This window comes from Lepidochelys kempii, chromosome 2 (genome assembly GCF_965140265.1).
Source record: "Lepidochelys kempii isolate rLepKem1 chromosome 2, rLepKem1.hap2, whole genome shotgun sequence".
In the NCBI taxonomy this organism is placed as follows: Eukaryota; Metazoa; Chordata; order Testudines; family Cheloniidae; genus Lepidochelys; species Lepidochelys kempii.
The window spans coordinates 175,793,774-175,820,369 of record NC_133257.1 but is presented as its reverse complement, the minus strand read 5'-3'; the positions used below and the strand labels follow the sequence as shown (position 1 = coordinate 175,820,369).

At 39.2% G+C, this 26,596-nt stretch overlaps 1 protein-coding gene across 1 annotated transcript in view; it reads right to left on the bottom strand.

Moving 5' to 3' along the window:
• Positions 1-26,596, bottom strand: part of EGFR (epidermal growth factor receptor) — a 226,163-nt gene that overhangs the window by 15,133 nt on the left and 184,434 nt on the right. The window contains exons 16-23 of the mRNA XM_073332807.1: positions 21,973-22,008; positions 20,750-20,891; positions 17,569-17,691; positions 16,101-16,199; positions 9,840-10,025; positions 4,124-4,279; positions 3,239-3,314; positions 1,546-1,692 (exon numbers count right to left, since the gene is read on the bottom strand). Coding sequence (XP_073188908.1) covers positions 1,546-1,692; positions 3,239-3,314; positions 4,124-4,279; positions 9,840-10,025; positions 16,101-16,199; positions 17,569-17,691; positions 20,750-20,891; positions 21,973-22,008 — 965 coding nt within the window. The remainder of the gene's footprint in view (positions 1-1,545; positions 1,693-3,238; positions 3,315-4,123; positions 4,280-9,839; positions 10,026-16,100; positions 16,200-17,568; positions 17,692-20,749; positions 20,892-21,972; positions 22,009-26,596) is intronic.

The window sequence follows — 26,596 nt, the reverse complement described above, 5'->3', positions numbered from 1 at the left end:
TATCTTCTAGATGTTTGCAAATTGATTGCTTAATTATTTGCTCCATTATCTTTCTGGGTACAGAAGTTAAGCAGGCTGATCTGTAATTCCCCAGGTTGTCCTTATTTCCCTTTTTATAGATGGGCAATATATTTGCCCTTTTCCAGTGGTCTGGAATCTCTCCTGTCTTCCATGACTTTTCAAAGATAATCGCTAATGGCTCAGATAGCTCCTTGAGTATTCTAGGATGCATTTCATCAGGTGCTGGTGACTTGAAGACATCTAACTTGTCAAAGTAATTTTTAAACTTATTCTTTTCCTTTTTTAGCCTCTGATCCTACCTCATTTTCACTGACATTCACTATGTTAGACGTTCAATCGCCGTCAACCTTCTTGGTGGAAACCGAAACAAAGAAGTCATTAAGCACTTCTGCTCTTTCCACATTTTCTGTTATTATTGCCTTCCTCTCTCCCCCCCCCATACTGAGTAGAATCTCTGTCAGTATTCAACCACAGACCTGTCTTAACTTGCTGCTTATTATTTCTAGAACTACACTAAATCAGGAAATATTGTGAATTCCAGTGAAGTATCATGGTCAGTGCTTTGTCTGCATGGCAGGTGTATAAATGCTTCATTGCCATACACGAAGGGAGGTTGTGAAATCAGCTAGCTATTTGTGAAATCAGCTGGTTTGTCCATTAGATCTGTCGATATCTCATTTTAGCAGGCGGACCCTTTTTGGATGAGTGATTTATTGTTATTATTAGTAGTACGAAGTATGTATTCAGAGACTCCTAAAACCATAGCATTAGTAGAAGTAAATTCTTTGAGTCAAAGAAAAGTTTAACCTCTTTGAGGACTTAGTACATTTTATCAAAGAAAGTGTTTAAATGCCACCTAGTGGGCTGCTTGTGAATGTCCTCTAATGTACTTACAGTAATAAGGACATGGAACCAATGCCACAGAAACTTGCTTTACCAAATCTGCTAGCTCCTGTTCATTTATTATAATGACTGTGTCTAAGTCAAAAAATTGGGGGTCAGACCAGTTATGAAGCTCAGGATCCTGGCTCAAAGTCTTCATGTGCAGCCACTAATACTGTGATTGCATTCTCAGACATTTTTTCCTATTGTGTATGTTTGTTATTTAATTAAAATGAAATGAAAACACAAGAAGAGAAGTCAGGACTGATGATTCAGTGTGCAAAATTGGAAACCTGGGGCTATATTCTGACCTCAGCAACACTGGAGTAATTCTGGAGTAACTCCATTGTTAGTCTGGATTTACATTGGTGTAATTTAGGTTTTTATACCATACTCACCGCCACAATGATGAGAAATGAGAATTTGGACTCTGAACTGTAGTTAAAGAAAAACCTGCTGTCTTGTCTGAAGCATGAGATGTCTGAACCATACCATAGTGATGTTACTCTTCTCATATAGCACATAGGCATGTTTTCCTGTGAATCTCAGGAATACAGCATAGCATACAAATGTTCCATAACTAGAACCATTTTCCTTCTTACTAATATGAACTACATGGACATGTACAAGAACTGAACTCACATTTGACCATGATCATATAGACATCAATAGTACAGATAGGAGGCTGAGGCAAACGCTCGCCCTTCTCCAAGACAGATGAAATCTCACTGGCTGGGATCCCATCATACGGTTTTGATCCAAATGTCATTAATTCCCAAACTGTGACACCTGAAGAGTAGGACAAAGGGACAATGTTAGAGTCTCATCAGGTCAGCAAGGATTCATGATGTTCCCAAAGCACAGCAAACCTGGTCTGTTTCGCTTAGGAACAGCATGTATAAGAGATAGAGTGGAGGCATTAACCTTTGTTTTAGAGCTGCTAAGGCTCACTAAAGGGGTCATCATTGTTTATTCACTTGCCAACTGTTCACGGAGGAAGAAAATGTTCCATCTTACAGATGTAGCTATTTTAATGAGGTCCGAGTTAACAAAACAAATTGAAATAATCAGGCCTCTTCCTAGGGTTTTACAGAAGGTAAAACCTCAATGTTCAACTCTACTTCATGACTTCACCTCCTCACAACAGAAAGGCATTAGGTTGCTAATTACGGATTCCAACCCACAAAGTGGGTTGTTGTTGTTTTTAATTAAAGTTTTGTTATCGTTTTAAATAATCTCTCTGGAGGTAAAATATTATCTCCTCTCTTTGAAGGCTTTCTAAATTAACTTCAGCACATCACCTATTCCAGGCTGTAGCTGTTAAATCATGCTGTCCATTTGCATGGGCCCTAAAATAGGATTTTGGAGGTGAAGAAAATGTATTTAAGTGGATTAATAGGAACATAGGAATTTTCCATACGTGATCAGACCCACGGTCTTTTTAGTCTATTTCCAGTAACTTCACAGAAAGGTGAAAGAAACAGTGCAAAAGCAATTATGAAATTACCTGCTCCCAAGGAAAATTTCTTCCTAACTCTCCTAAATTAGAGGTTGTCTTACTCTAGGAAGCGTGTATACAATGAATTCTCTGGTATGATCTCAGTAAAACAACAAATTAGTGTATATTCCTACATAAAGGAGATTGGTGTCCTAACAACTTGACTTTATGGAGTTTTAAATGACCATATTACACAATTTCCTTTTGAATCAAATGTTGATTCAAACACCTATGGGCCAATGTAATGGGCATTCAAGCCCAACCTTCAGCCTACCTTAAACTTGCTATTTTCCGGGAAATGAATCTTTTACCTATTCAATTGCAATTGTATATGTTTTAGTTCAAAGGCTATGAGTCTTTCTACCTTTTAAATGTATTCCCTATGGAATACTGTGAACTCTACTTAGGGCTTGTCTGCACTTACATTTTATAGCGCTCTAACTGGCTGGCTAAGGAGGTGAAAAATCACACCCCCTGAGCGCAGCAAGTCTGAGCGCTTTAAAGCGCTAGTGTGGACAGGCTCCCAGCGCTCGGAGCTAATCCCCTGGTGGAGGTGGATTACCAGGAGCGCTGGGAGAGCTCTCTCCCAGCGCTTGCGCGCGACCACACTCCCATTCACCACTCAAGTCTATGGGAATTTTGCTTCATTAAGAAGCTCAAGATTTGGCCCATCATAAATATTTATTCTCCCCATCAGTTTGGTATTAAGAACCTGTTATAAGTATCACAAAAGGATGACTGAATTTCTGGAGAATAATTGGCTGTGTAGTGTCCGTAACAAATCTTACACTTGTTCTCACCCATCTAAAATCATTACGATCATATTTTTAGACTCACCATAACTCCAGACATCACTTTGATGGGTGTAGATTCGGTGTAAAATGGACTCCAAAGCCATCCATTTGATAGGAACCTGGGAAGATTCAGTTAAGCCATAAGACACCTACCTCAAATCTAGAAGCAATACTGTTAGAACAACAGTGTTGTTTATACCAATACTTTGACTGTAGGCAGAAAATCTGAGATGTACAGCAAGCAACTTGAGATTTGCTGGGATCAATTATCATTGTTTTGATTTGTCACTGAGTCTGGGAACTTGGATAATATTTTGTTTTTTAGTACAAATATCTCTGATAATTTGGTTTTACAAAATTCTTAAGAGTTGAACTTTTGAGATTTTTTGTTTAAACATCTCATATCAGACTGATTGGAAATCAGATGGTTTCCATTTATGCTCTCTGCAATATTCACAAGCAGCTTCTCTTGAATTTCTCATTAGAGCATAGTCCCTCAAACAGGAGGAGTGTTGAATGAGATCTGTAAATACATAATATTCCATTTCTTCATATGTAAATATATAGTATTCCCTTTCTGTTCATAAACTATACATTATTTGGTGTTGTCTACATGACAATTCAGACTTGCCTTTTTTTTTTTTTTTTAAAGTTCATCTTGGCTTTTTCCAGACATTATGGGTGGAGATTTTCAAAAGGGCTCATCATCGGCCTACCTCTGTTCTCACTGAAGTTACACAGGGCTAACTCTGCTTGCATTAGAGTCAGTGGACTCCCACTGGCTACAATGGGAACAGAATTAAGCCAATGCCGAGTACTTTTGAAAATTCCACCCTATTTGTCTCATTTTTAAAATGAAGATTCATACGCAAGTGCAAATATCTACATCCAGTGAAACACATAAAGATGGTTCTCTGACACTTCTTACTTTGCCTCCTTCTGCATGGTACTCTTTTTCCTCAGCACCAAGCAGTTTTGCCAGTCCAAAGTCAGTGATCTTCACATGTTGAGGAGTCTTCACAAGGACATTCCGGGCAGCCAGATCACGGTGCACCAAGCGACGTTCTTCTAAGTAGCTCATTCCCTACAATAGATGTATGACATGCAATTGGCATACCTCTCTCTCTACCACCCACACTCACTCTATAAAGGAGAGGGGAAAATAAAGGGTCAGCTCTGCAGCTTGGGTAAATAGGCACAGCTTGACTGGGATCAAGCCCAAGAAATCTACATACAGGATGTTACTTTCTAACAGTGGGGCAAATGCTGCTCTGTGCAACCCGACTGACTTCAGTGTGACTTGGCGTAGAATTTGGCCACCATGTTAATACACATATGTCGATATACCTACAGGTTAACTTCACATACACTATAAATACATCATTAGACTCTTCTTACAATTCAATCAAAAACAAGTTATACCACTAAGCAGTTGATTCTCTGCCTCATTGTGGCAGACACTGTTTTGTAACTGGTAATACTCAGGCATACAGAGATGATGGAAAACAAACTAAACAAAAAAACCCCTATATTTTCATGGCTGAGTTCAATGACAGCTTTTTTTCAGGTTCCCCTTGAAACAGTTTCAGTAACCCCTGTGCTTAGATAACTCTTGACATACTATGTATGCTCTTTTTATATAATTTTGGGAAGAATAGGACATCTTTCTCCATGTTGATTGTACAGCTCTTTCAGGCAGATAAAAGGGTTAATTGGGCTGGTTTACTTTTGTTATGCCATGAACCTAACATCTATTTCTGACCATGGAGTTTCCCACCCCCCCACCCCTTTGTGTGTGAACTGCATTAAAAGAGAGAAACATTCAGGTTGTTAGGCTTCTTTCAAGATCCTTTTTAGGAACTACAATCATTCCCTGTTGTTCTGGTTTTTGTTTGAACAGCTAATACAGACAGCACTTTCAGGCTACACACACAGCATGAAAAGGATCATACTAATATGATGACAAAGCACCTGGGGAGTCATTCACTCCCCAGCTCCCACTCCCATTCTTGCTCTACCATTAAGCTGGACCACCCTCAAATCTTACGTGAAGCTTCTAAGCAAAACTTCCTCAATGTACTAAGGGCGGTTAATGTTGCCAAAATAAACCACCCCAGCAAACTGGCATAATGCCACTATGTAAGTTAATGTAATTGAATAAATTTCAATTTTAATGAACTGAGCATTTGAAACAAAAAGTCTTGAGCTATCAATAAAAAAAAAGCCTACATTGGAAAAATCATTTGATCTAGTCAGGAAGAAGAGAATTATCCTGCTAAATCAGTTTTGGTAAAGAGGTTCAAAACAGCTGAGAGGCAAGGAATCAGTCTTAAATTAATTTACTTAAGACCCTGATCCTTCAAATACTTATGCACAGAAGGCAATGGGCTGCTCATACAAACACATTCTTAACTTTGTGCCGGATCAGGATTTACAGAGTTTATTATAAACCAGGGGACTATAATACACTCTCAGGGCCACTCAACAACTTTTCTTCATACAGAATCATAAAAATGTGGGGCAGGAAGGGACCTTGAGAGGTCATCTAGTCCAGCCCCCTACACTGAGGCAGGGCCAAGTAAACCTAGACCATCCTTGAGAAGCTGTTTGTCTAACCCTGTTCTTAAAAACATCCAATGATGGGGATTCCACAACCTAGTTAGTGCAGTGCTTAACTATTCTTATAGTTAGAAGGTTTTCCTTAATATCTAACCTACATCTCCCTTGCTTCAGATTAAACCCATTACTTCTTGTCCTGCCTTCAGTGCACATGAAGAACAACTGATGATCGAACTCTTTATAACAGTCCTTAATATATCTGAAGACTATCATCAGGTCCCCCCCATCAGTCTTTCTCCTCAAGACTAAACATGCCCAGTTTTTTTTTTTTTTAACCTTTTCTCATAGGTCACGTTTTCCAAACCTTTTATAATTTTTGTTGTTCTCCTCTGGACTCTTTCCAATTTATCCACATCTTTCCTAAAGTGCGGCATCCAGAACTGGACACAGTATTCAAGCTGAGGCCTCACCATGCCAAGTAGAGTCGGACAATTACCTCCTATATGACACTCCTATTAACACATCCCAGGAATGGTATTCATCTTTTTCACAGCTGCATCACATTGCTAACTAATATTCAATTTGTGAACCGCTGTAACCCCCTGATCCTTTTTCAGCATACCACCACCTACCCAGTTATTCCCCATTTTGTGTTTATTGAGTTTAAAAGGTGTCTTCAAAACCCTTTTATCTGAAAGCTAGTCATTCTGTACACTAATGAAATATATTAGCAGTAATGTATATTAAAAAATGATTTTAAAAGCACAGGAAGAGAAACAAAAATAAACCGTGAAAGGGTCCATAAGGGAGCTTGTTTCCTGCTTGTTAGTTAAGAGAGATGAATAGATTTGCTATGATTTACAGAAAAAACAACAGTGTGGGTTTTTAAAGAAGCAGATCATGTCCAAAAATTGGACAAGATTTGTGGATGTAGTAACGAAGAAAATGTTAATAGGAGAAATTAGCAGCATTATTTATGCGGATTTTAAGAAGAGCATTTAGTAAAGAACCACTCAAAAGACAATGGTAGATAGTCAGTTAGTAGCTGTGAAGATGGGAGTTGTTCTGAGTTGGAGGGTGAACTGGCATGAAAATCAAACAGAAGCTAACAATTATGAATGGTAACAGTTCAGATGCGCAGAAGAGTGTAACTAATGAGATGTCACAATTTTAGGACCAATTTTGTCCCCTGAGAAATTAATGATGGGGAAGATGGGAAATGTAGTCAGGAGATAAAATCTCCAAAAATAGCAAAATCAGGAAGGTGCTGTAATCAGTTTAAAATTAGACAGACTAGAAACAGGGGCGCTTTGCATGATACACTGAATAAAGTTTATTTACTGTATTGTGTGCAGTACACTACAAAACTCAGAAAGAAAAGGAGCTACGTAGTTTGTGGATTCATCTCTGAAGTCTTCAGTATGTTTATCAAAAGCAAACCATAGCAGGCGTACAAGGTCTCCAGGGATTAATAATAAGTGTGCCATGTGTGTTCAGGTTAATTTAAAAATAGGTATTACAGAAATGAATATAATGCAACCAGGGGGGTTACAGGGACCTGAGCATCTTAGAGATTGTTAGTCTCATTAAGAAAGATAATAAAAACTACATCTATCGTTCCCTCCCCTTAGCTCCCCCCCCACCAACCTCTTCCTAATGACCCCTGTTGCAATGAGGTTTTTCATCCTCTTGCACCTTAAAATGGCGAAAGGGATTTTGCTCCAGCTTTCCAAAAAAGTCACCTTGGAACTGGCCCGAACATAGAAATAGTCAGTCCACAAGGGGGATGCTTCACATAGTGACTGAAAATGGGATGTTATAATAGGAACTATTCACCACCTTAACAATGGGCATATGTAGTAACTGCTGTAACACAAGGATTTAGAAAAAGAAGATGGAAAGGTTATGTGCTTCCCAAGCTTCCTATCTTTCTGCTCCCCTCTACCCCACTCTAGACATTCAACCACTATTTTCCTCCCAGGACAAATCCTTCTATAAAAAAAGGAAAATGCTAACTTAGATTCCAACAAAATTACTCACAGCTAACTCAAGACAAGACCTGTTTTACCCCTCATTTTCTTCTTTTGCGTGAGCTACAGTAGCTTAGTTTTATTTACTTAGTTATTTAATCAGGTCTGTAAATCTGCATTACAAGAGACAGAATAATTTATGAAGATAACTCTACTTAAAGAACATCCCAGCACTGACTGTAAGATCATGACTTAGCATATGCCATCAATAAATGATAACATTGAGCCAATCACTGTTGTTGGCTAATGATTTTCCTTGTAAACAACATTACTTTAATTGCTAGTGATCCATTGCGTGCTCTGTGCAGTCCCAATTCATGCTTATACCACCCTGAAATATTTGAAACTCAAATATGAGTTGCTCTACTACGTACCGATTTTATATTAACTGTAACTGCAGCTATTTTCTCAACATTCTTTGGAATAACTGGGTTAACAATATACAAATGCACGATAAATGGGTATGTGAATATACAGTCGGTGCTGTAAATGACCCACTATGAAATATTAACACAGCAGATGCAAGCTTCTACTGGCTAGAGAGATATTACTCGTGCTGCTGGTATTCTCCTTTGTAAGCACAGGGAATCTCCAAGTAATTGTTTTTCCTTCTGCTAATTTGGGCAGCCCTTCCTGCTTTTATCCATAGACATCTCTCTTGTCCCTCCCGTGCTAATTACACTTTTCAAGGAGTACACCAAAGCTAGAGAGGCAGCATATTGACATCGTACACTTTAAATGAAAATGTCAGAGCACCAGGCTTTCAATCAAATTACAGAAATGTCAATAAAAGGAGTACTAGTGGCACCTTAGAGACTAACCAATTTATGTGAGCATAAGCTTTCGTGAGCTACAGCTCACTTCATCGGATGCATTCAGTGGAAAATAAATCCCCTCACTGTATTTTCCACTGAATGCATCCGATGAAGCTAGCTGTAGCTCATGAAAGCTTATGCTCAAATAAATTGGTTAGTCTCTAAGGTGCCACAAGTACTCCTTTTCTTTTTGCGAATACAGACTAACACGGCTGCTACTCGGAGAAATGTCAATGTAAACAAAGTTGAACAGGTTGTTCAAATGCGACACCTTGCAAATGGCTATGATCACTGAACATCAAAAAATTTTAAGCAACCTCATGCTTGTGAGAGGTGTAGGAAAGACCACGGACTGTGCAGGAAAAGGACCTCTGTTTATACAAAGAAAAGGGAGAGCATAGGTACGAGCCATGCAATATCTCCTACACTGCTCTGCCATGGTGGCACAGCCCTAATATGGAGGATTACTTCTAAGGACTAGAGAGTATCATTTAGTCTCCATTCTGCCTTTCCTCCTTTGTCTCTGTGCTGAATCTGACAACGTGTCAATTTGTGCCAGATGTGATAGTGATTTTGTTATATGGATATACATCCACTGAAACTGGGCTAAGTAGACCAACTTATTGCACACAAGCTACAGAAGAACCACCTAGTGGCACTGTCTTTCGGTCATAAACAACCAGCATCAGAATGCGCTGTTGTTTTAATAGCAAAAGGCTCTGCATTTGATCACTATTCCTGTGCCGTCAGCAAAATCAGGGCATTAATCCCCAACACAGAAGAGATTTTACCATCACATTTGCCCTTGTGACATAGCATGACAGAAATAGCGTTTTGGAATGGACCGTTTATGGATTATTGGCAGAGTAGCAGGGTATTGCATAGGACTGACAGTCAAAAACTGCCACGTTCTAATCCCTCCTGCTGCCACTGATTCACTGTATACCTTTGGGCAAGTCATTCAATCGCAATCTGTGCAAGTTTCATCTCTTGTCCAGTGGTGATAACCCTGCATTGTGCAGGAATGTTCTGAGGATCAGTTAATATTTGCACAGTGGTTTGAAAATCTAAAGCACTACACAAACAAAAAGTGTGGTTACCTTTAGTATCAAGTATAACAAGTCTTTCTATCCTTGGGTAAAATACAAAGACCTACCAGACAGCTAGATTACATACTTTCAGATCTCTTGGTTCTGGATATAATCAGAGTTTTGGATGGACTGTGCTGCCATTCATTTACCTTTGCAATCTGCACACACCAGTTGAGAAGGTACTGGGAGCCAATGTTGTCCTTGTGCTCTCGGATGTAGTCAAGGAGGCAGCCAAAAGGCATAAGCTGTGTGATAAGCTGGACAGTAGAAGTAAGGCAGATTCCCAGCAAGCGGCACACATGGGGATTGTCAACGCTAGCCATCACGTAAGCTTCCTGATCACAAAAAGAAAAGACATCCTGAAACAGTCCCTCATGTATGACAGAACTATTAGGATGCAAGAGGCAGTAGTAAAAAACAAAACAAAGAAACATCTGGCATTTTTCTGATTACTGAACCTTTTTGTAAAACGTTGGGTCTCTAATGCATATTTCCCATTGCACTGAGAGGTCCTGAATCTGAATGCTGAGACATCATTTAAAATGGCACCAGGGAACTCATTTTCCTGGTTCTTGTATACCAAGCAGTGAGTTCAGTGCAAACTTCCAGAGACAAAAACAGTACTTGATCATTTCAAATTTAATGCGAGCGGCTAGGTGCCTGGCATTTTTGAAGATCAGGAAACATATTTAGCAGCCTAAATGAGGATTTAGGAGCCTAATTTTAAGGCAACCATTTTTGAAAGTCTTGGCCCTGATTGGTAAAGCTTGTGTGTGTGTTATGGCAACATGAGCAATATATGAAGGTGTTTATAATGTATTTTTATACAGTTGGGAACCAGGATGAAATCAGCCTTCCATCAGCACAGCCTTGTAATGAGATTGAACTTTAGGGCCTGATTTTCGAAAATGTGTGAGCGATTGCTCACCTACCAGGTGCATTCATTAACACGACCATGCCAAAAATAAATATCTATCAAGGTTTTATGCATGCAGTAGCCAATTATAGCGTTCAATTATTAACTTCCAGTATAGGTTTCTCCCCCCTCTTCACTCCTGACTTTAGAGCATCTGTGGGCCTGTTTTTTAAACAGTGATTTCCATTTTTTGCAGGCTAGTTTTCACACCCAGTATGAACTGCGAGCATAAAGTTGTGCCCTCAAAAATGGAGGCCCTATGGAAAAATCAGGTTTAATGGTTCCCGATCATCTTTTTTCTTGTTTTCATTCCTGATCGACAGGATATTGCTTTTGGTTATTCTTTTTCTGACGCAAAGTTAATACAGAACTAAGTGGAAAATTTTCCACGCTAGTGAACTTTTAGGTCAGCATTTAAATCAGCATCTGGAATGACAGACACCAGCTAATCATCCCTTGACAGATAGCAGCCCAAAATAAGCAAGCAAGCAAAGTCAAGACACTTCTGTGGTGGAGGTAGAAAGAGTTCTGCTCTTTAGAAAGGTTTAAGAAATGCAGTATGATAGCAGTTTAATCATCATCTAACAGGCTTTTAACAGATGTCACCTAGTTGTGAGGCTGGCAGGGGGCTATTGTTAAAAGCACATTTAAGCAAAGACGTTAAAAAAATCTGAAATCCATGAGCAATATTTTCCTCTGCCACCGCACTGTTATTTCACATTGCCAGCCTAAGGATGATAAGTGTTACTGACACATGATATTTATTACATGATACTGAGGTGACAATGTTGAGAGGTCTGCTTTGAGGGATTTTGTTTGACATATAACCCACCCTCATGCTGCCCTTTACAAAGGGTTCCTGGACAGAAGGATCACAGAAGATTACTACAGAACTGGATAAAGAATGACCACCTTACTACAAAATGCTGAAACTAACCTATAGACTTCTAGATGGCTGCCAATTAAATTCTACCTGGTTTAAAAATTCTAGGAAAAGCATGTCATTCTCTACTAAATTATACAGGTTTTCAGATTAATTTATATAATACCTCTTGGTTCAATGCCTCACGCATTCTATAAGATGTTTCCACATGAATAGAGGCTCAATTATGTTCATCCCAATGGGCTTAAAAACCATGTAAACCCAGCAATAAAGAAAGTCTGTTTCTTGTACTGTTTCCTGTTTAGTCTCAGATCCATACTGAATTCATTTTAACTGAATGAAAAATCTGCAAACTCAGAGCTGTTCTCACTCCCCAGCTGCTTCACAGCCTACAAGGAGCAGACCAAGACTGGGAAATTGGGAATTGAATGTGTGGAGTGGGTGTATGGGCCACACGGAGTATGGCATTCTTCCAGGATTTGACACTGCCTATTAAATCTGATACTGCAAAGTAAAATAGGCCATAGCCTCTTTGAAGAACCATTGAACTTATAATGGAACCATTGTGCAGTCACAGGTCTCTTTAAATATTTTACTAAATTAAAGCAAGTCTTTGTTTCAATTATTTATCTTGGAAATCTCTGAGGTACGCTCTGACCCGCTCCAACTATGCTTGGTATTTCGTAACAAATCTCCTGAACTAGCCCTGCACTAATAAAGCCAATGGGAGTTGTGGCTGGAGAATAAACTGGATCATATGAACAAATGCTTTTTTACATGCTGAATACCTAGCCATTCTTCTTACGGAAAGTGGCTAATTAATTAGCCACCATCTCCAAGGGATCAGTGACCTTGGAGAGCTGTTCAGTAAAATCTTTTTGAAGTTCTGTTTATTTCTCTCTCTCTCTGCTTCCATCGCTTTGTATCTTTTCTTTTCTTGTGAAATGTGGAATGAATTCCATCAACTAAGTCATCTAAGAAGTAAACAGTGCTAAAAATGGCAAGAGCTGCTTGCTAAGAGGTCCTACTTCAATGGGAAAAAGAAAAAAAGATCATGTGGAGATATCTGAACTTTGTTTAAAAAACAGTACTTTGATATTTCAGAAGAGCACACATGCCACAATCTGTTACTGTCCTGTCATGGGAATAGCTTGATCTGCTGAATGCAGAAACTGTAATTTTGGCTTATTAATTAACCCTTCCTTCACTCTACATGAATTTAGTACAATTAGGTCCAAGTCAACTTTTGTCAAGTTTGTGTTATTTTCTCCATAATAGTTTCAATCAGCTTTTTAATGTCCTTTTAATTTCTGTTATTAAATAAGGCTAAAAATATTCCATGAGGGGGAATATCAGTGAGTTTTCCTTTTGCCATAGGTTTTCCTACAGCAGGGGGTGATAGTATGGTTGCATCCTTTGTTTGTGTCTGCCTGTCAGAGTGCAAATACATGGACGGTATTTGTGAATACATAGCCAGCTTTTAGTAAAGCAACTTAAATCAGCGGGCATTTTGTTGGACACATTGGTCCTGAAAGTAACCACCTTTTCTTTTGTATTTCAAAAGTAGATGTATAAAATGATGTGCCATATCTATACACTAAAATATATGTGAAATAGAAAGTTTTTCTAGGATGAAATGAGGATTCAAAAGTGCTTTATTGTAGGCCCATAGCTAAGGTTGCCCAATACCTCCCCATTGTGAGACCATGTTTTCAGTTGCTTATCATTTTGCCAAACTTTAACCATTTAGGCTGAAATTTTCCTGGCCGGGAGTCAGTCTCAGGCTGATTTTTTTTTGTTCTTGTTGTTGAAAGTTTCAGCTAAAATAGTTCAGTCACTTCTGAGACTAAGGGCTTTTACTATGTTATTAATCAATTAAGTTATCAACTTGCACTGAACTTATTTGCTGTGAGATATATAAACTAAATACTTCCCCGGTCTTTTGGGTAAAGTTGATTGCTAATTTGGCTCCTGAACCACTGAGGTTTGAGTATCACTGATGTAATTAAAGACGGTACCATAAGATGGTACCATAAACCAAGATCCAGGGATCCTCGAGCTGTTTGAGCCTAACTTGTGTTTATATATAAACACGTAACTTTTCTTGGATGAAATAAAGTGTGTGTGTATATATAGTTAGGCTCTAACAGCAAAGTTCAGATTTGCCTCCATACCAGATTGTTCCCTAAGCTAGAGGATCCCTGGATCTGGGTTTATGGTTCATCCGTTGTAAATATATGTATATTTTATCACTCACGGATTTTTACAGCATATATATACATATTTTTTTCTAAAATATATATGCCATGATCTCCAAGCAAGGGGCAGTACAGTGTTGTGCGGCCCTCGGAGCAGCCCTGGGAGGCAGACTGTGACTCAGAATCACACTCCATCCCCTGCTCAGTGCGGGAGGTACCCTGTACCAGATCTAAACCTTGTACAATGTACCTTCCCTTCCAGGCTGGCGTAGATAGCTCCTGGGGCTTTGGAGGGGGTCCAGACATAGACCAGCTCTACCTGTGAGTCACTGAGTGTGTCTGACCTGTCCAAGCACATTAGAAGTAGAATTCATATGAGTTTCCCCCCCCCACCCCCTTTCTAATTATGAGCTAGATCCAAGAAAGAAAATAAAATCCAACTGGTTTCTGTGGTACTTGGATTTGTCAAGAGGCCAGAGGATTTTTTACAGTTTCCGTGGCACATGAGCCAGCCAGACAGATTTTTTTAACATTTCATTTAGTCCCATGTAACTATGCATTTAACCCTATGATACTCTGAAATATCAGAGTTCAAAGAGTATTAGTGATAATTATTATTTTTATAGGTTTCAGAGTAACAGCCGTGTTAGTCTGTATTCGCAAAAAGAAAAGGAGTACTTGTGGCACCTTAGAGACTAACCAATTTATTTGAGCATGAGCTTTCGTGAGCTACAGCTCACTTCATCGGATGCATACTGTGGAAACTGCAGCAGACTTTATATATACACAGAGAATATGAAACAATACCTCCTCCCACCCCACTGTCCTGCTGGTAATAGCTTATCTAAAGTGATCATCAGGTGGGCCATTTCCAGCACAAATCCAGGTTTTCTCACCCTCCACCCCCCCCACACAAATTCACTCTCCTGCTGGTGATAGCCCATCCAAAGTGACAACTCTTTACACAATGTGCATGATAATCAAGTTGGGCTATTTCCTGCACAAATCCTGTCACTTTGGATGGGCTATCACCAGCAGGAGAGTGAATTTGTGTGGGGGGAAAACCTGGATTTGTGCTGGAAATGGCCCACCTGATGATCACTTTAGATAAGCTATTACCAGCAGGACAGTGGGGTGGGAGGAGGTATTGTTTCATATTCTCTGTGTATATATAAAGTCTGCTGCAGTTTCCACAGTATGCATCCGATTAAGTGAGCTGTAGCTCACGAAAGCTCATGCTCAAATAAATTGGTTAGTCTCTAAGGTGCCACAAGTACTCCTTTTCTTATTATTTTTATAATTTGTATTACCATAGCACATAGGAGCCCCCGTCACATACCAGGACCCCATTGTGCTAGGTGCTGTACAAATACAGAACAAAGAGATGGTCTCTGCCTTAAGCTCACTGTTTAACATGCCCCTTAGCACCAAATCAAGGTACCTGTACACAGTGCTAGTGAATGACCTATGCACAAAGGGGTCCATGGGAGATAAAGGGAATGCAATGGTACCCACAGACCAACCCCACAGAGTGGCTGCAGGATAGAGGGTTTGGCTGGCCTGTTTAAGCATGCACCAGTTGTCAACAGATGTTGATCTTTTAATGATGACTGCAGTAACTCAAAACCACACTTTTCAGGGGATGCACAGAAGGCACAGAGTGGAATTATTAGCCTAAAATACGATCATCTTCATTCCATTTTAAAATATCATCAACTATTCTGCTGCTAGTAAAATAGCTTAACATTGCTTAGAGCTAGATCCTGTAATTTCTGTAAAGCCTTGAGGTGCTGGGAGAGCAATCGTAGAGATTGTGTCACACTATTATCTTTATCCAGTCTTACTTGAAACATCTCAAGTGATTGGGCTTCTACACTTTCTCTTGGCAGATTGTTCCATTGTCTAATAGATATCACTGTTAGAATGTTTTAATGGATAATCAATCAGTCTTAATTTGACGTTTTAAAATTTCATGCCTTTATTGCTTGTAAGGTAGGATTTTCAAAAAGCGCTCTGCTGTTGGTGTAACTCTGCCCCCATTAAAGTCAACGGTAAACACCCCACTGACTACAATGAGCGTTGATGGGTCTCCTATTGAGTTCAGTGGGAGCAGGGCCAGAGGGCTCTGCAACTTCTCACCATTTACCTACATGTATACACCCTTCAAGTATTTATATATAATTATCTTGGTCTTTTCTCCACCCCAGCTCACTATATCTGTCAATAGGAAACCCTGAATACGAAAAACCAGTCCTTCAAAGGCTAAAGATGCCTTGTGCACTTGATATAAATGCAAAGCAAACGTCATCAATGCTACAGGTATTTACGGGACACTCTCCCCCTCTCATTTTTCCTCCCATTAAGACTACCACCAGCAAAGATTTAATAGTACCAGACAAAGATGAAAACTCACATCAAGTATTTCCTTGTTGGCTTTTGGGGAGGTAGCCTCTCTCAATTCCTTAATAGCAACAGGAATTTTAACCTTCTCTCCTTCTGGAATCCAGAGACCCTATAAAATAAGAAGAAAGGTTACCTAGGTCCTTCGCCAATGATTCACTATCACTGAGGTAATTGCAAATGCATGTTTTTACATTTATGTATATGGTGTTTTCAGACCAGACTGAAACATTCTAAGCAATAATTAGTGGAGGCTAAGCAGGCCGCGAAGGAGGTATATAGCAGTCACTCTCTGGATAGTCTCTTGTTAATGGAGTGGCATCCATCTCAATCTCTTGGGCCTGATTTTCAAAAACATGCATGTGCAATTACCTTGAGTCATATGTGCAAAGAGCCCAGAAGATGCATAAATGGCAATATGTGTGCACCAATATCTAATTAGTACTAACAATCACGGCAGTTGTACATGCAAGTTGGACACAACTGGACATTACTAGTCTCTGCTGAACTCGTTTTTCACTATGTTGATTACTATGTCACTTCTAATTTATAGGCTGCTGAATGATGGGAATCAGGATTTTCTCACATGAAACTAAATTTCAGCCAGCCTGTTCCAAGGGTTATACAATAATCCAATCCTTAATATAATATTATAAGAAGTAAATTCATGTCAGAATGGTTTCTTGTTCACCGCCTATTGCATTAGTTAGTCATGTAGGCAGAGGAGTATATGAGGTCAAAAGGGGAAATCTTCAAAAGCACACAAGGGACTTAGGAGTACAAGTGCTATTGAAAAACAATGGGACTTGCACTCCTAAATTTTTTAGGCACATTTGAAAATCTGCCCCCAAGTATCTAAACTTAATTTGATAAGTAAATCTATATTTTACATTTCAGTATCAAATGGTATAAAACAACCCTGAAGCTTCCTCACTGAGAAATCTTTTAGAAAGAGATACTCTCTAGAGAAGGAAAAATAATGGGTGTGTGGAGGGAAATCATTCTGCACAATGATAGAACAGAAAGGGTCCAGTTGCTTTTCTGTAACCCTGTGTGGTTCTTTTGACCCAATGAAAGTGATCCACAAATAAAAAGAGACGATCAAAAAACAAACGAACGAACAAACAAAAAACCGAACAAAATTCTGCTTAGCACAGTAGACTGAGTTGGCCATACTTTGATTTCTCTTCTTAACATTTTAACATCCTTAAGAAAGTATTTCTGGCAGTGGTACTTTTTAAATAGACACATTGGTTCCATTTTCAGCTGCATGGCTCTCATAAGATCTTATGAAAAACTTCTTGTGTGTTCTCTCTCTCTCTCACACACACGCACAGACTTTACCTGGCCCAAGCTAAAGATGATTTGAATATAACTCAATTAAAAAAGAAAAAAAAAAGACTGTTTTCAGCTTCCAATGCACACACTGTTTAGATGGCTTTGTGTGCATGTGTGTGGTGAGAAAAACATGGTGGTCTTACCTTATAAACCGTACCAAAAGCTCCAGAGCCTAGAACTTTGACCTTTTTAAATTCTGTTTCCTTTAGAATCCTCAGAAGAGCTTGGTTTGGCGCCTCGCCACTGGGTGTTAGAGGTTCAACAAGCTATTGTGTGCAAAGGAATTGGACTTTAGAAAGATATACTGTAGAGGAGGAAATCAAGCAGCACACACTATTGAAACTGAGCAAAAACTGTTGGTAATAATGAAAATTTTGTCCCACATGAAGTATACATGGTGCAAATTCTGTTCTGACTTACAAGCTATGAAAATCTAGAGTATCTCCGGAGTTCATGACTTCAGTGGAGTTACTCCAGATTTACACCTGTGTAAATAAGACAAGAATGAACTCCATGGAATTATTACACCAGCTTTATGTAGCATAAGTGAGAGCAGAATGTGATCTTGGCATGGCAACTAAAATTTTAGAAGGAAGTGGAGAGATGTTATTGTTCATTTTAGGATGTAAAATGTATACCCTTAAAACATGCACATAATGCTGACCAGTTTAATTAAAGATTCATTTCTAAAACTAAGTCAGAAGTTAACGATCTACATTTTAAAAGGTTACACTGTGGTCACCCTGAAACTTTGCAGCTTTGCCTTGCTTAACTAGATGCATTTCTTTTGGTATTAGAGGTAGCTTCTATTCTTAGTATAGGGAATATGCACATGCTAAAGTAAGATTATCTAGTTATCCAGGCAAAAAAGGGGGTTTTAAGTTGACTAATAGATTTTATTTATTTGATCCAAATTTTGTTGCAGTATTTTTTCTAAGGAAACAAATTAGTTCCTTCAAATGACAGAAACTAGGCGTTTTCCTAATATTTAAAGTCCCCTTTTACTACCGTCTTGTGTCCTCCTGAATAGCTTTCCTAACTGGAAGTCCACATTTAGTCTGATACAGATCTGTTTTCTGCATGCCAGCCATTTTCCTGTTTCAGTTAATGATTCTCGTATTAAGGAGTACAAAATATATAATGTGAACCAAACACAATATGTGCTATTACATTACAACTGTCAAATATGAAGGCTCTTAAAAGGTTGCTAGGTAATGTAGCAAAAAGTAGGGCAGCTTCAGGACTTTTATCACTTGACTTTGCAAAGCTAGCGAGGGAAGCAGGGTCCTTCAGCAGAACTGTGAATACAATTTGCTAGTAGCCTATTAAAACTGAATGGGAAGGAGAAAGGGAAGAGTCGGACCTGATTTGTTTTGATCCTGGATATGCATTTTGGTGTTTCACATGTAAAATACCCAGAGGATAATACTATAACCCTTATGAAGTCTATACCATGCAGTGTATAAAGTTTAGTACAAGAAACATGAAAGCCCAGTTCTCATCCAGCATGGTGAACACATTGTCTTGCAACAGCTTTAAGGGAGATTTCTGTGTTCAGGATTCAGAGTAACAGCCGTGTTAGTCTGTATTCGCAAAAAGAAAAGGAGTACTTGTGGCACCTTAGAGACTAACCAATTATTTGAGCATGAGCTTTCGTGAGCTACAGCTCACTTCATCGGATGCATACTGTGGAAAGTACAGAAGATGTTTTTATACACAGACCATGAAAAAATGGGTATTTATCACTACAAAAGGTTTTCTCTCCCCCCACCCCACTCTCCTGCTTGTAATAGCTTATCTAAAGTGATCACTCTCCTTACAATGTGTATGATAATCAAGGTGGGCCATTTCCAGCAGAAATCCAGGGTTTAACAAGAACGTCTGAGGAACAGTTTGGGGGGGCGGGGGAGAGGAGGATAAACAATGGGAAATAGGTTACTTTTTATAATGAATCAACCATTCCCAGTCTCTATTCAAGCCTAAGTTAATTGTATCCAATTTGCAAATTAATTCAATTCAGCAATCTCTCTTTGGAGTCTGTTTCTCAAATTTTTCTGTTGTAATATCGCAACTTTCATGTCTGTAATCGCATGACCAGGGAGATTGAAGTGTTCTCCGACTGGTTTATGAATGTTATAATTCTTGATATTTGATTTGTGTCCATTTATTCTTTTACATAGAGACTGTCCAGTTTGATCAATATACAAGGCAAAGGGGCATTGCTGGCACATGATAGCATATATCACATTGGCAGATGTGCAGGTGAAAGAGCCTCTGATAGTGTGGCTGATGTTATTAGGCCCTGCGATGGTGTCCCCGAATAGATATGTGGACACAGTTGGCAACGGGCTTTGTTGCAAGGATAGGTTCCTGAGTTAGTGGTTCTATTGTGTGGTATGTGGCTGCTGGTGAGTATTCGCTTCAGGTTGGGGGACTGTCTGTAGACAAGGACTGGTCTGTCTCCCAAAATTTGTGAGAGTGTTGGGTCATCCTTCAGGATAGGTTGTAGATCTTTGATAATGCGTTGGAGGGGTTTTAGTTGGGGGCTGAAGGTGACGGCTAGTGGCGTTCTGTTATTTTCTTTGTTAGGCCTGTCCTGTAGTAGGTTGACATTGTTGTCCATATGGAGTGGTTGGTACGAGTAACCTCTCAGGTTATCACTCCCTGCTCTGAACATAGTGTAGCCAATAGTACAATAAAAAAGATATCTGTTTTCACTATTGTTAAACTCAAGTTCAGTGAGCAATAGTATTCCAAAAAAAAAAGACATGAGTGGAACAGGGGCAACTGAAGGCAATGTTGGCTTTGCAACTGAAACTCGGTCCATAAAGTTCTGTAATGATGTGTGCCCCAGAACAGAATCCAGCTTAGTGTCCCAGAGCTGTGTTGGCTCAGCACCACTAACAGGAGTAACGAGTAGTAAAAACAGCCAAAAAAAAAAATCCCTTATTTTTGTCATTAGAATAAACAGATCAGACATAACAGGTGCTTTTGAAAATACTACTGTAAGTGACTCAGCAGCCTAATTCCCAATGACTTTCAGTGAAAATTAGGCACCTAACTAACCTATGAGCTATTGCAATTTTTACCCACAGAGATAAGATCTGAGATTAAGTAATATGGTGTCATATTTACATAGTCCCTTTTACACATAGAACTGCAGATAACATGCTATCCAAACACCTGATAACATTGTACTTTATGTTTGTGCTAGGGTGAAGTCAGGGCCACTGTATTTTGACCTAATAAAACAGCTTTCTCTGAGATGCTCTGGCACACCAATAAAGTTAGTCAATATATTTAGAAATTGTTTACAATACATACCTCCCTTTCCTGAAGCAGCCTGCGCAATGTACGCTTTCTAACAATGTGACGTCTGCGCATATAAAGCCCTATGACCAAGGCTATCACAACCAAACAAAGGATACTTCCAACAACACCAGCTGCAATGGATGGGATTTTGGAGCTAGAAGACAAAAAGGGGAAAGAGGTCTGTTTTGATATAAGAAATAACAAATGGTGTACTTTTAATACAGCATTCCATGTTAGAAATATGACCAATTGAAGGCTTCAGATCAGTTTAATCATTCAAGCAACATGGGTGTCAATATTCTGAAGCTTTTCATTCAGTGTTTGTGGGGTTTTATTCATTCAGGGTTTGTGGTTGGTTGTTTTTTTAGACTTCAAAATGGCTTCAGTTGCAGGTTTGAAATAGAACAGGTTATATTTTCTCCAAACGCTTCCACTAAACCATTATGGAAACCATTTTTGAACATTTTCATTGACTGAAAACAGGGGTTCAAGAACATTTTTAATACAAATTTAGAGTAAATGTGGTGAAAAATGAGAAATTTTGAAAAAAAAAAAAGCCAAACAATTTTGCATTAAATTTTTTATTAAAAAGAAAGGCCATTCTTCAATGAAAAAACTTCATTAGACATTTTTTGACCTTGTCTCCTGGAGGTATATATGTATTTAATCTCTTGATTCCTTTCTTCCAGCCTTTTATTGTTCAGGATTTTATAAGTAATTGAGACCCTAAAGTATGCTTTGATCTTAATCAGCCAAATTCATGTATTTCTCATGTTAATCTCGGATTTGTGAACCATTGTCTCAGTCTCTGTACCTGCTCAAATAGTTTTAAAAGCATTTTGAAGAGACACTGTATGTAAGCACTACATTGGATGGTGATTTACTTACTCTTTCTATTTGTCTTGATGATTTTAAAGCAGTTATTTCAATACAGAATAAGAACAGAATTTTGCTTTCAGATCCTCACAAAGGATCTTACCTCAGAAACTATGCAGTTGAAGTACACAGATCTCTCACTGACAGCAACAAGAGTCCCATACATCTAGGCCCTGAGCTAGCGAAGCAGTAAAGCACTCGAGTAGTGTCATTGGCTTCAACAGGACTATTCACATGCTTAAAGTTAAGGACATGCTTCACTGAATCAGGGCACTACTGTGCAGTGTCCAGCACAGAAATGTAAACATGGATATGTTCTTCCCAACTATATCATTAATTGTGATGAATGCAATAATTACCCCAATGGACAGCCTTCAAGACCTGGTCCTTTGCACCTGTAAAAAATGATAATTACAAATATATATTAGCACTCGCACCTACTCTGGAATAACTGTATTGTCATTCACAATTTACTGTTTTTAAAAGCTGTCTGAATATTAACTTTCTGATTTATAATTATTAAGCTTTTTGGAAGTATTATTTTGAAAGCTTTACTGCAGAATCAGGGTCCACAGGCTAAGGAGTGCTGTATATTCACTTGAAAGGACAATTTATGAATGTCTGCCTATGAACGTGGAAGAATACAGTCAAGGCATATATGCACATTATTTGAATGCACCATGGATCCCCAGCTTCTTTCCCCTCCCCACCCCCCAATACCTCTGCAGTCTCTACAAGTGCTGCCTTATTCAACAGCTTCAAAAGAGCTGACTTGTTCATCCCTACCCTGGGGGTGCACAAAACAACTGATCACAAAGAGTTGTTTGGTGGCCTGTGTGAAAGGAACTAGTGATCTTGCTCTGAGTGGGCAAATGTTCACTGCAACAGGCTGGCCCTTTTAAGGGGGCAGCAAGGACTGAATACGTCTGGAGACAGAACTAACCTCTCACTAGGGGAGGTCCTTCATACAAGGCATGGGGCTATGAGGAAAAGCTTGCATTGCTGCTTACCACACTGTACGGTAGCTGTTTTATGGATCAGTAAAGGATGTCAGTGTCCAGGTCTTCTAGTCGAATGAAAAATATCACTAGCAGACATATACCCTATCATTCGCTGACTAGGAGATTTGGTTGCACTATTCTACCACTGTGTGCACTATTCGTATAAGAATCTATGATATTTTTCATTGAGGGTCTAACATCTGGCTTTACTGACACCGAGTAGATTTGTGCTAGAATGTATATGCCAAGGTACCATATTATGTAGAATCCTCTCAGGAATCAGTTATTTCACCCTCTGTATTAGTTTAAATGCACACCACCTTCCAGATGCCTTAAATTCATTTTGAAAGACAGCATATAATGCACACCCCAGCTACAATTTGAAGATGAAAATACAGTGACTGCATATTCCAACTGCAAGTGCCAAAGTATGAGATAAACAGAACATTCCCAAGTACTGCTGAGCGGTAAGATGTGTGCGCCTCCTGGGAATTGTGGTCTTTGTGGTATCTACCAAGGAGAGGACAGCACTGCTGAAACAATTACCTCATTTCTGAAAAATGGAGCTGAGCAAGGAGAAGAGTCCAGTCTGGGGCTTCTGCCTCCTTTTCTTACCGAAAATACATCACCTCAAAGCAGACACAGAGTAGGTCAAGCAGGGGATAAGGAGTAAGCCAGGGCCAGGAATGCAGTTCTGAATTCCATTAGTAGGAAAAAGGAGTCAGAGCTGTTTTAAAATGGTAGGTGGAGATGGAGAATTTATTCCATAAATTATTCTAGGTCCTTGGGGGGCCTACTGCTCATTTTCTTGGGTCTTTTTTGTTATTCTAATCTTTCCTTATGTTTTCAGTGCCAACACAGTGCAACAGGGCCAAGAGTATGAAAGGTTCAGTGAGTGCATTGAGCTTCCATAGAAGAATTTGCATCTTGGTGTCTGGAACACACTTCAGGTATTTTGCACGTTGGTTCCTGAAGCCTGAGTGTGCAACTCTGCCCCTGTCCTTCATCTGGTTATGGTTTTCTTTGTTTGTTCAGAACATTTGCCTAGGATGCAAGCTCTAGTCCCATCACCCTCTAACACTGCTAAATGAAAGTTTAAGGGAAAAGGTGTACAACACCCTCTTCTGGCATAGCTGTGCAAATAAAACATTTCAGGCCACCAGTATAACCTCTTCAAGGGCATTTCTTTTACAAAATTCCAATTTCCATGCTCCCTTCATTCTGAGCAATTCTCCAAATGGTTTCCATCTCAAATGAAGCTGCATGGTGCAGATATATTATTCTCAACAAAGGAAATGCTCCCTTAATGCCCATAGTCTGAAAGATTAGATTAGAAACTGGAGGCTCAAAGAGGGGCGTAGATTTTCTTCTGTGTCCTTTAGTATGAATCTCCATACAAATCCATCAATGTGAAGGGTTCCAAGATAAAGTTAAGATGTTTGGGGAGAAAAATGATGGATCAGATTGTGCTTTTCAAATCCCATGTGATATTCTGATTCATTTCACAAGCCAAAGGAGAAGCAAAGTACATATCCACCCAAGGCTAAATATAACCATCTTTCTTAATGTGGAATTTTACGAGGACACCTAACATAAGTAAGCTATGTTTTATGGAATCTAAAATATCACTTTTTCATTCTTGAATTATTTTTCCTCTACTTCTTCCAGAAACTAACATGAGAAATGTGACCTTGTATTATAAACTGTCTGGGGATCTTAAGTATACATTAGCCTGAACCTAATGGTGAGTGTAGCCCGAAATCTCTCTCTGCTATTCACTTATTGTAAAATTAGTGCAGCATACAGTCCCTGAAACGATTCTATCCTGGTGCTATCTGGAACTTTTTCATCTGTCTACATAAATATTAATTATCTCGGTGCAGATACAACTAATTATTTCCCAGTTCCATCAAGATTTTAAACACCTTTCTCCTCAACCCACTGTTTCTAATTTGATGTAATATAGCCAGGTTGTTGTGATTTATGGCCTTTCAGAGGAGACTCAGACTGTAACAACACAGGTTACCTCACAGTCATAAATGAAATGGGAAACCATCGGGCTTTTTTTAAAGCCTTAAAAGCCCTTTCCTCTGTCCTTTCTTTTTCATCAACCTTCTAAAAGACAGGCAAATATGTCTCACACATCCAATGGCTGCAAAAATTCTTCCTGGGCATTTAACAATATATAAATCAGTGGTAACTAAGTTTGTAGGAGGCTCTCTCAGTGATAAGGCCCAGCACTATTAATCACACTTCTGCCTCTCTGTAGTTCTTGCTGCACTACCACACCAGTTGGACTGAAATTTACTTGTAGCACCCTGGGAAAATAACGAGGGAAATTCAGATCACTCATGTTTGAGAGATTAATCATGGTAATGTGTTTCATTAGTTGCTGGAAGTATGACCTGGGTAATTCCAGGGCTTTGGAGTAGTTACTCTCTCTTTAAATGGACTATACTTTCTCAGCTGTTCTTGGAGGGAGAGAGAGAGAGAGTTAGTGCAGAAAAATTCAAGCTATTAGAGAGGAAGGGGGAAGAGAAAGAGCCATTTGGACTGAATAAATGATGGATGCATTTTTCTGTTTGCCTTATGAAACGTTGAACAAAGAGGTGAAATCCTCAACAGCAAGTATAAAGAAAGAGAACCTGTAAATACACAAATCCAGAGCAAAATGGGGAACTTATGCCAAAGCCTGGACGAATGGACTGCCTCTTGCTACGTATCTGGGCAGCTATTGCATCCTGATCTCAATTGGGACCTCTAGAGGCTACTGTAATACAAAACAAACAACTGAAAATTTACCCCACCTCACTCAAATCAGAGATTAATTTGAATATTAGTCTTCATTCACTGCCTTAATATGTCATATGGTGGAAAACATTGAATTTTTTTGATATTAGAATAATCTTTCTTTTCTATCTTTCTAGCAGAACCACATAGTTAAAAGCTTTGTTTAGACATGGTTAGCCATTGTTCTGCTAAAGCTATCAGCTAAAGTGGGCTGTAATACTTTTGTCTAACTTTGGTTGTTGGGTTTAGTGTGCGCGTCTGAGTGGTGTTGGTGGCCTGTGACATACAGGAGGTCAGCCTAGCTGATAGAATGGCTCTCTGACTCTATGCTTTCACATGGCCAATCATGTGACAATGACATTGGTTTACTATGGCCAAGTTTCTATCAATGGCAACGAATGGAAATGTTTACCTGGAGTGTCATTTTTCAATGAAGATTATTCATTGTATGATTGAAAAGCACAAACAACCTTTGTCTGCAATCATGATAAAACACAGGGAAATCATCAATCCATATTACTGTCATTGACGTAAGCTGAAAAACACTGCACTGAATTTCATGAAGACTTGAAACACACCAGGTGATTTAGGGCAGTGTTTCTCAGTGACCAATCCATGGACTGGCGGCAGTTCCTGAGATCTCCCGGCCACAGTTTAAGAAGGCAATAAACTGATCCCCGATATCAAAAAGGTTGAGAAACACTGGCTTCAGGCGTGTCTATATGGGGGAAAGCCCACAGTACCTGGCGCACAGTAACTCCCCATGTGGACACTCGTACTGTGCATTAAGAGTGCTTTGTGTGCCTGAACTTATAGCATTTTGAAAGTATATGAAGCTACATGGAGAGCTGGTATGGAATAGCTAGTGCACTTTACTTGCACACCCTAGCTCACTGTGCACTAACTTCTCCTTGTAGACAAGCCCTTAGCTTCCAGTCATCTACGAAGTGATACTGTAGCCTATTTAACCCCTTCCTTTCTTTCTCTCCGTGAATGTATGGGTTCGTGCTTGTCAAAAGCAGGCTCTGTTTTTCAAGGGCTTGGCAGGGAGGTAGTTGAATACATGAGGAGGACATGAGACTTGGGCCAAATGGCAATCTGAGCCTGTGAAGTGCAGTGTATAAATCTTCTCTTAGCTAATTAAGATGAGCATTTGAGGTAAGATTTCCACTACTATTGAGGAGAAGCCCCT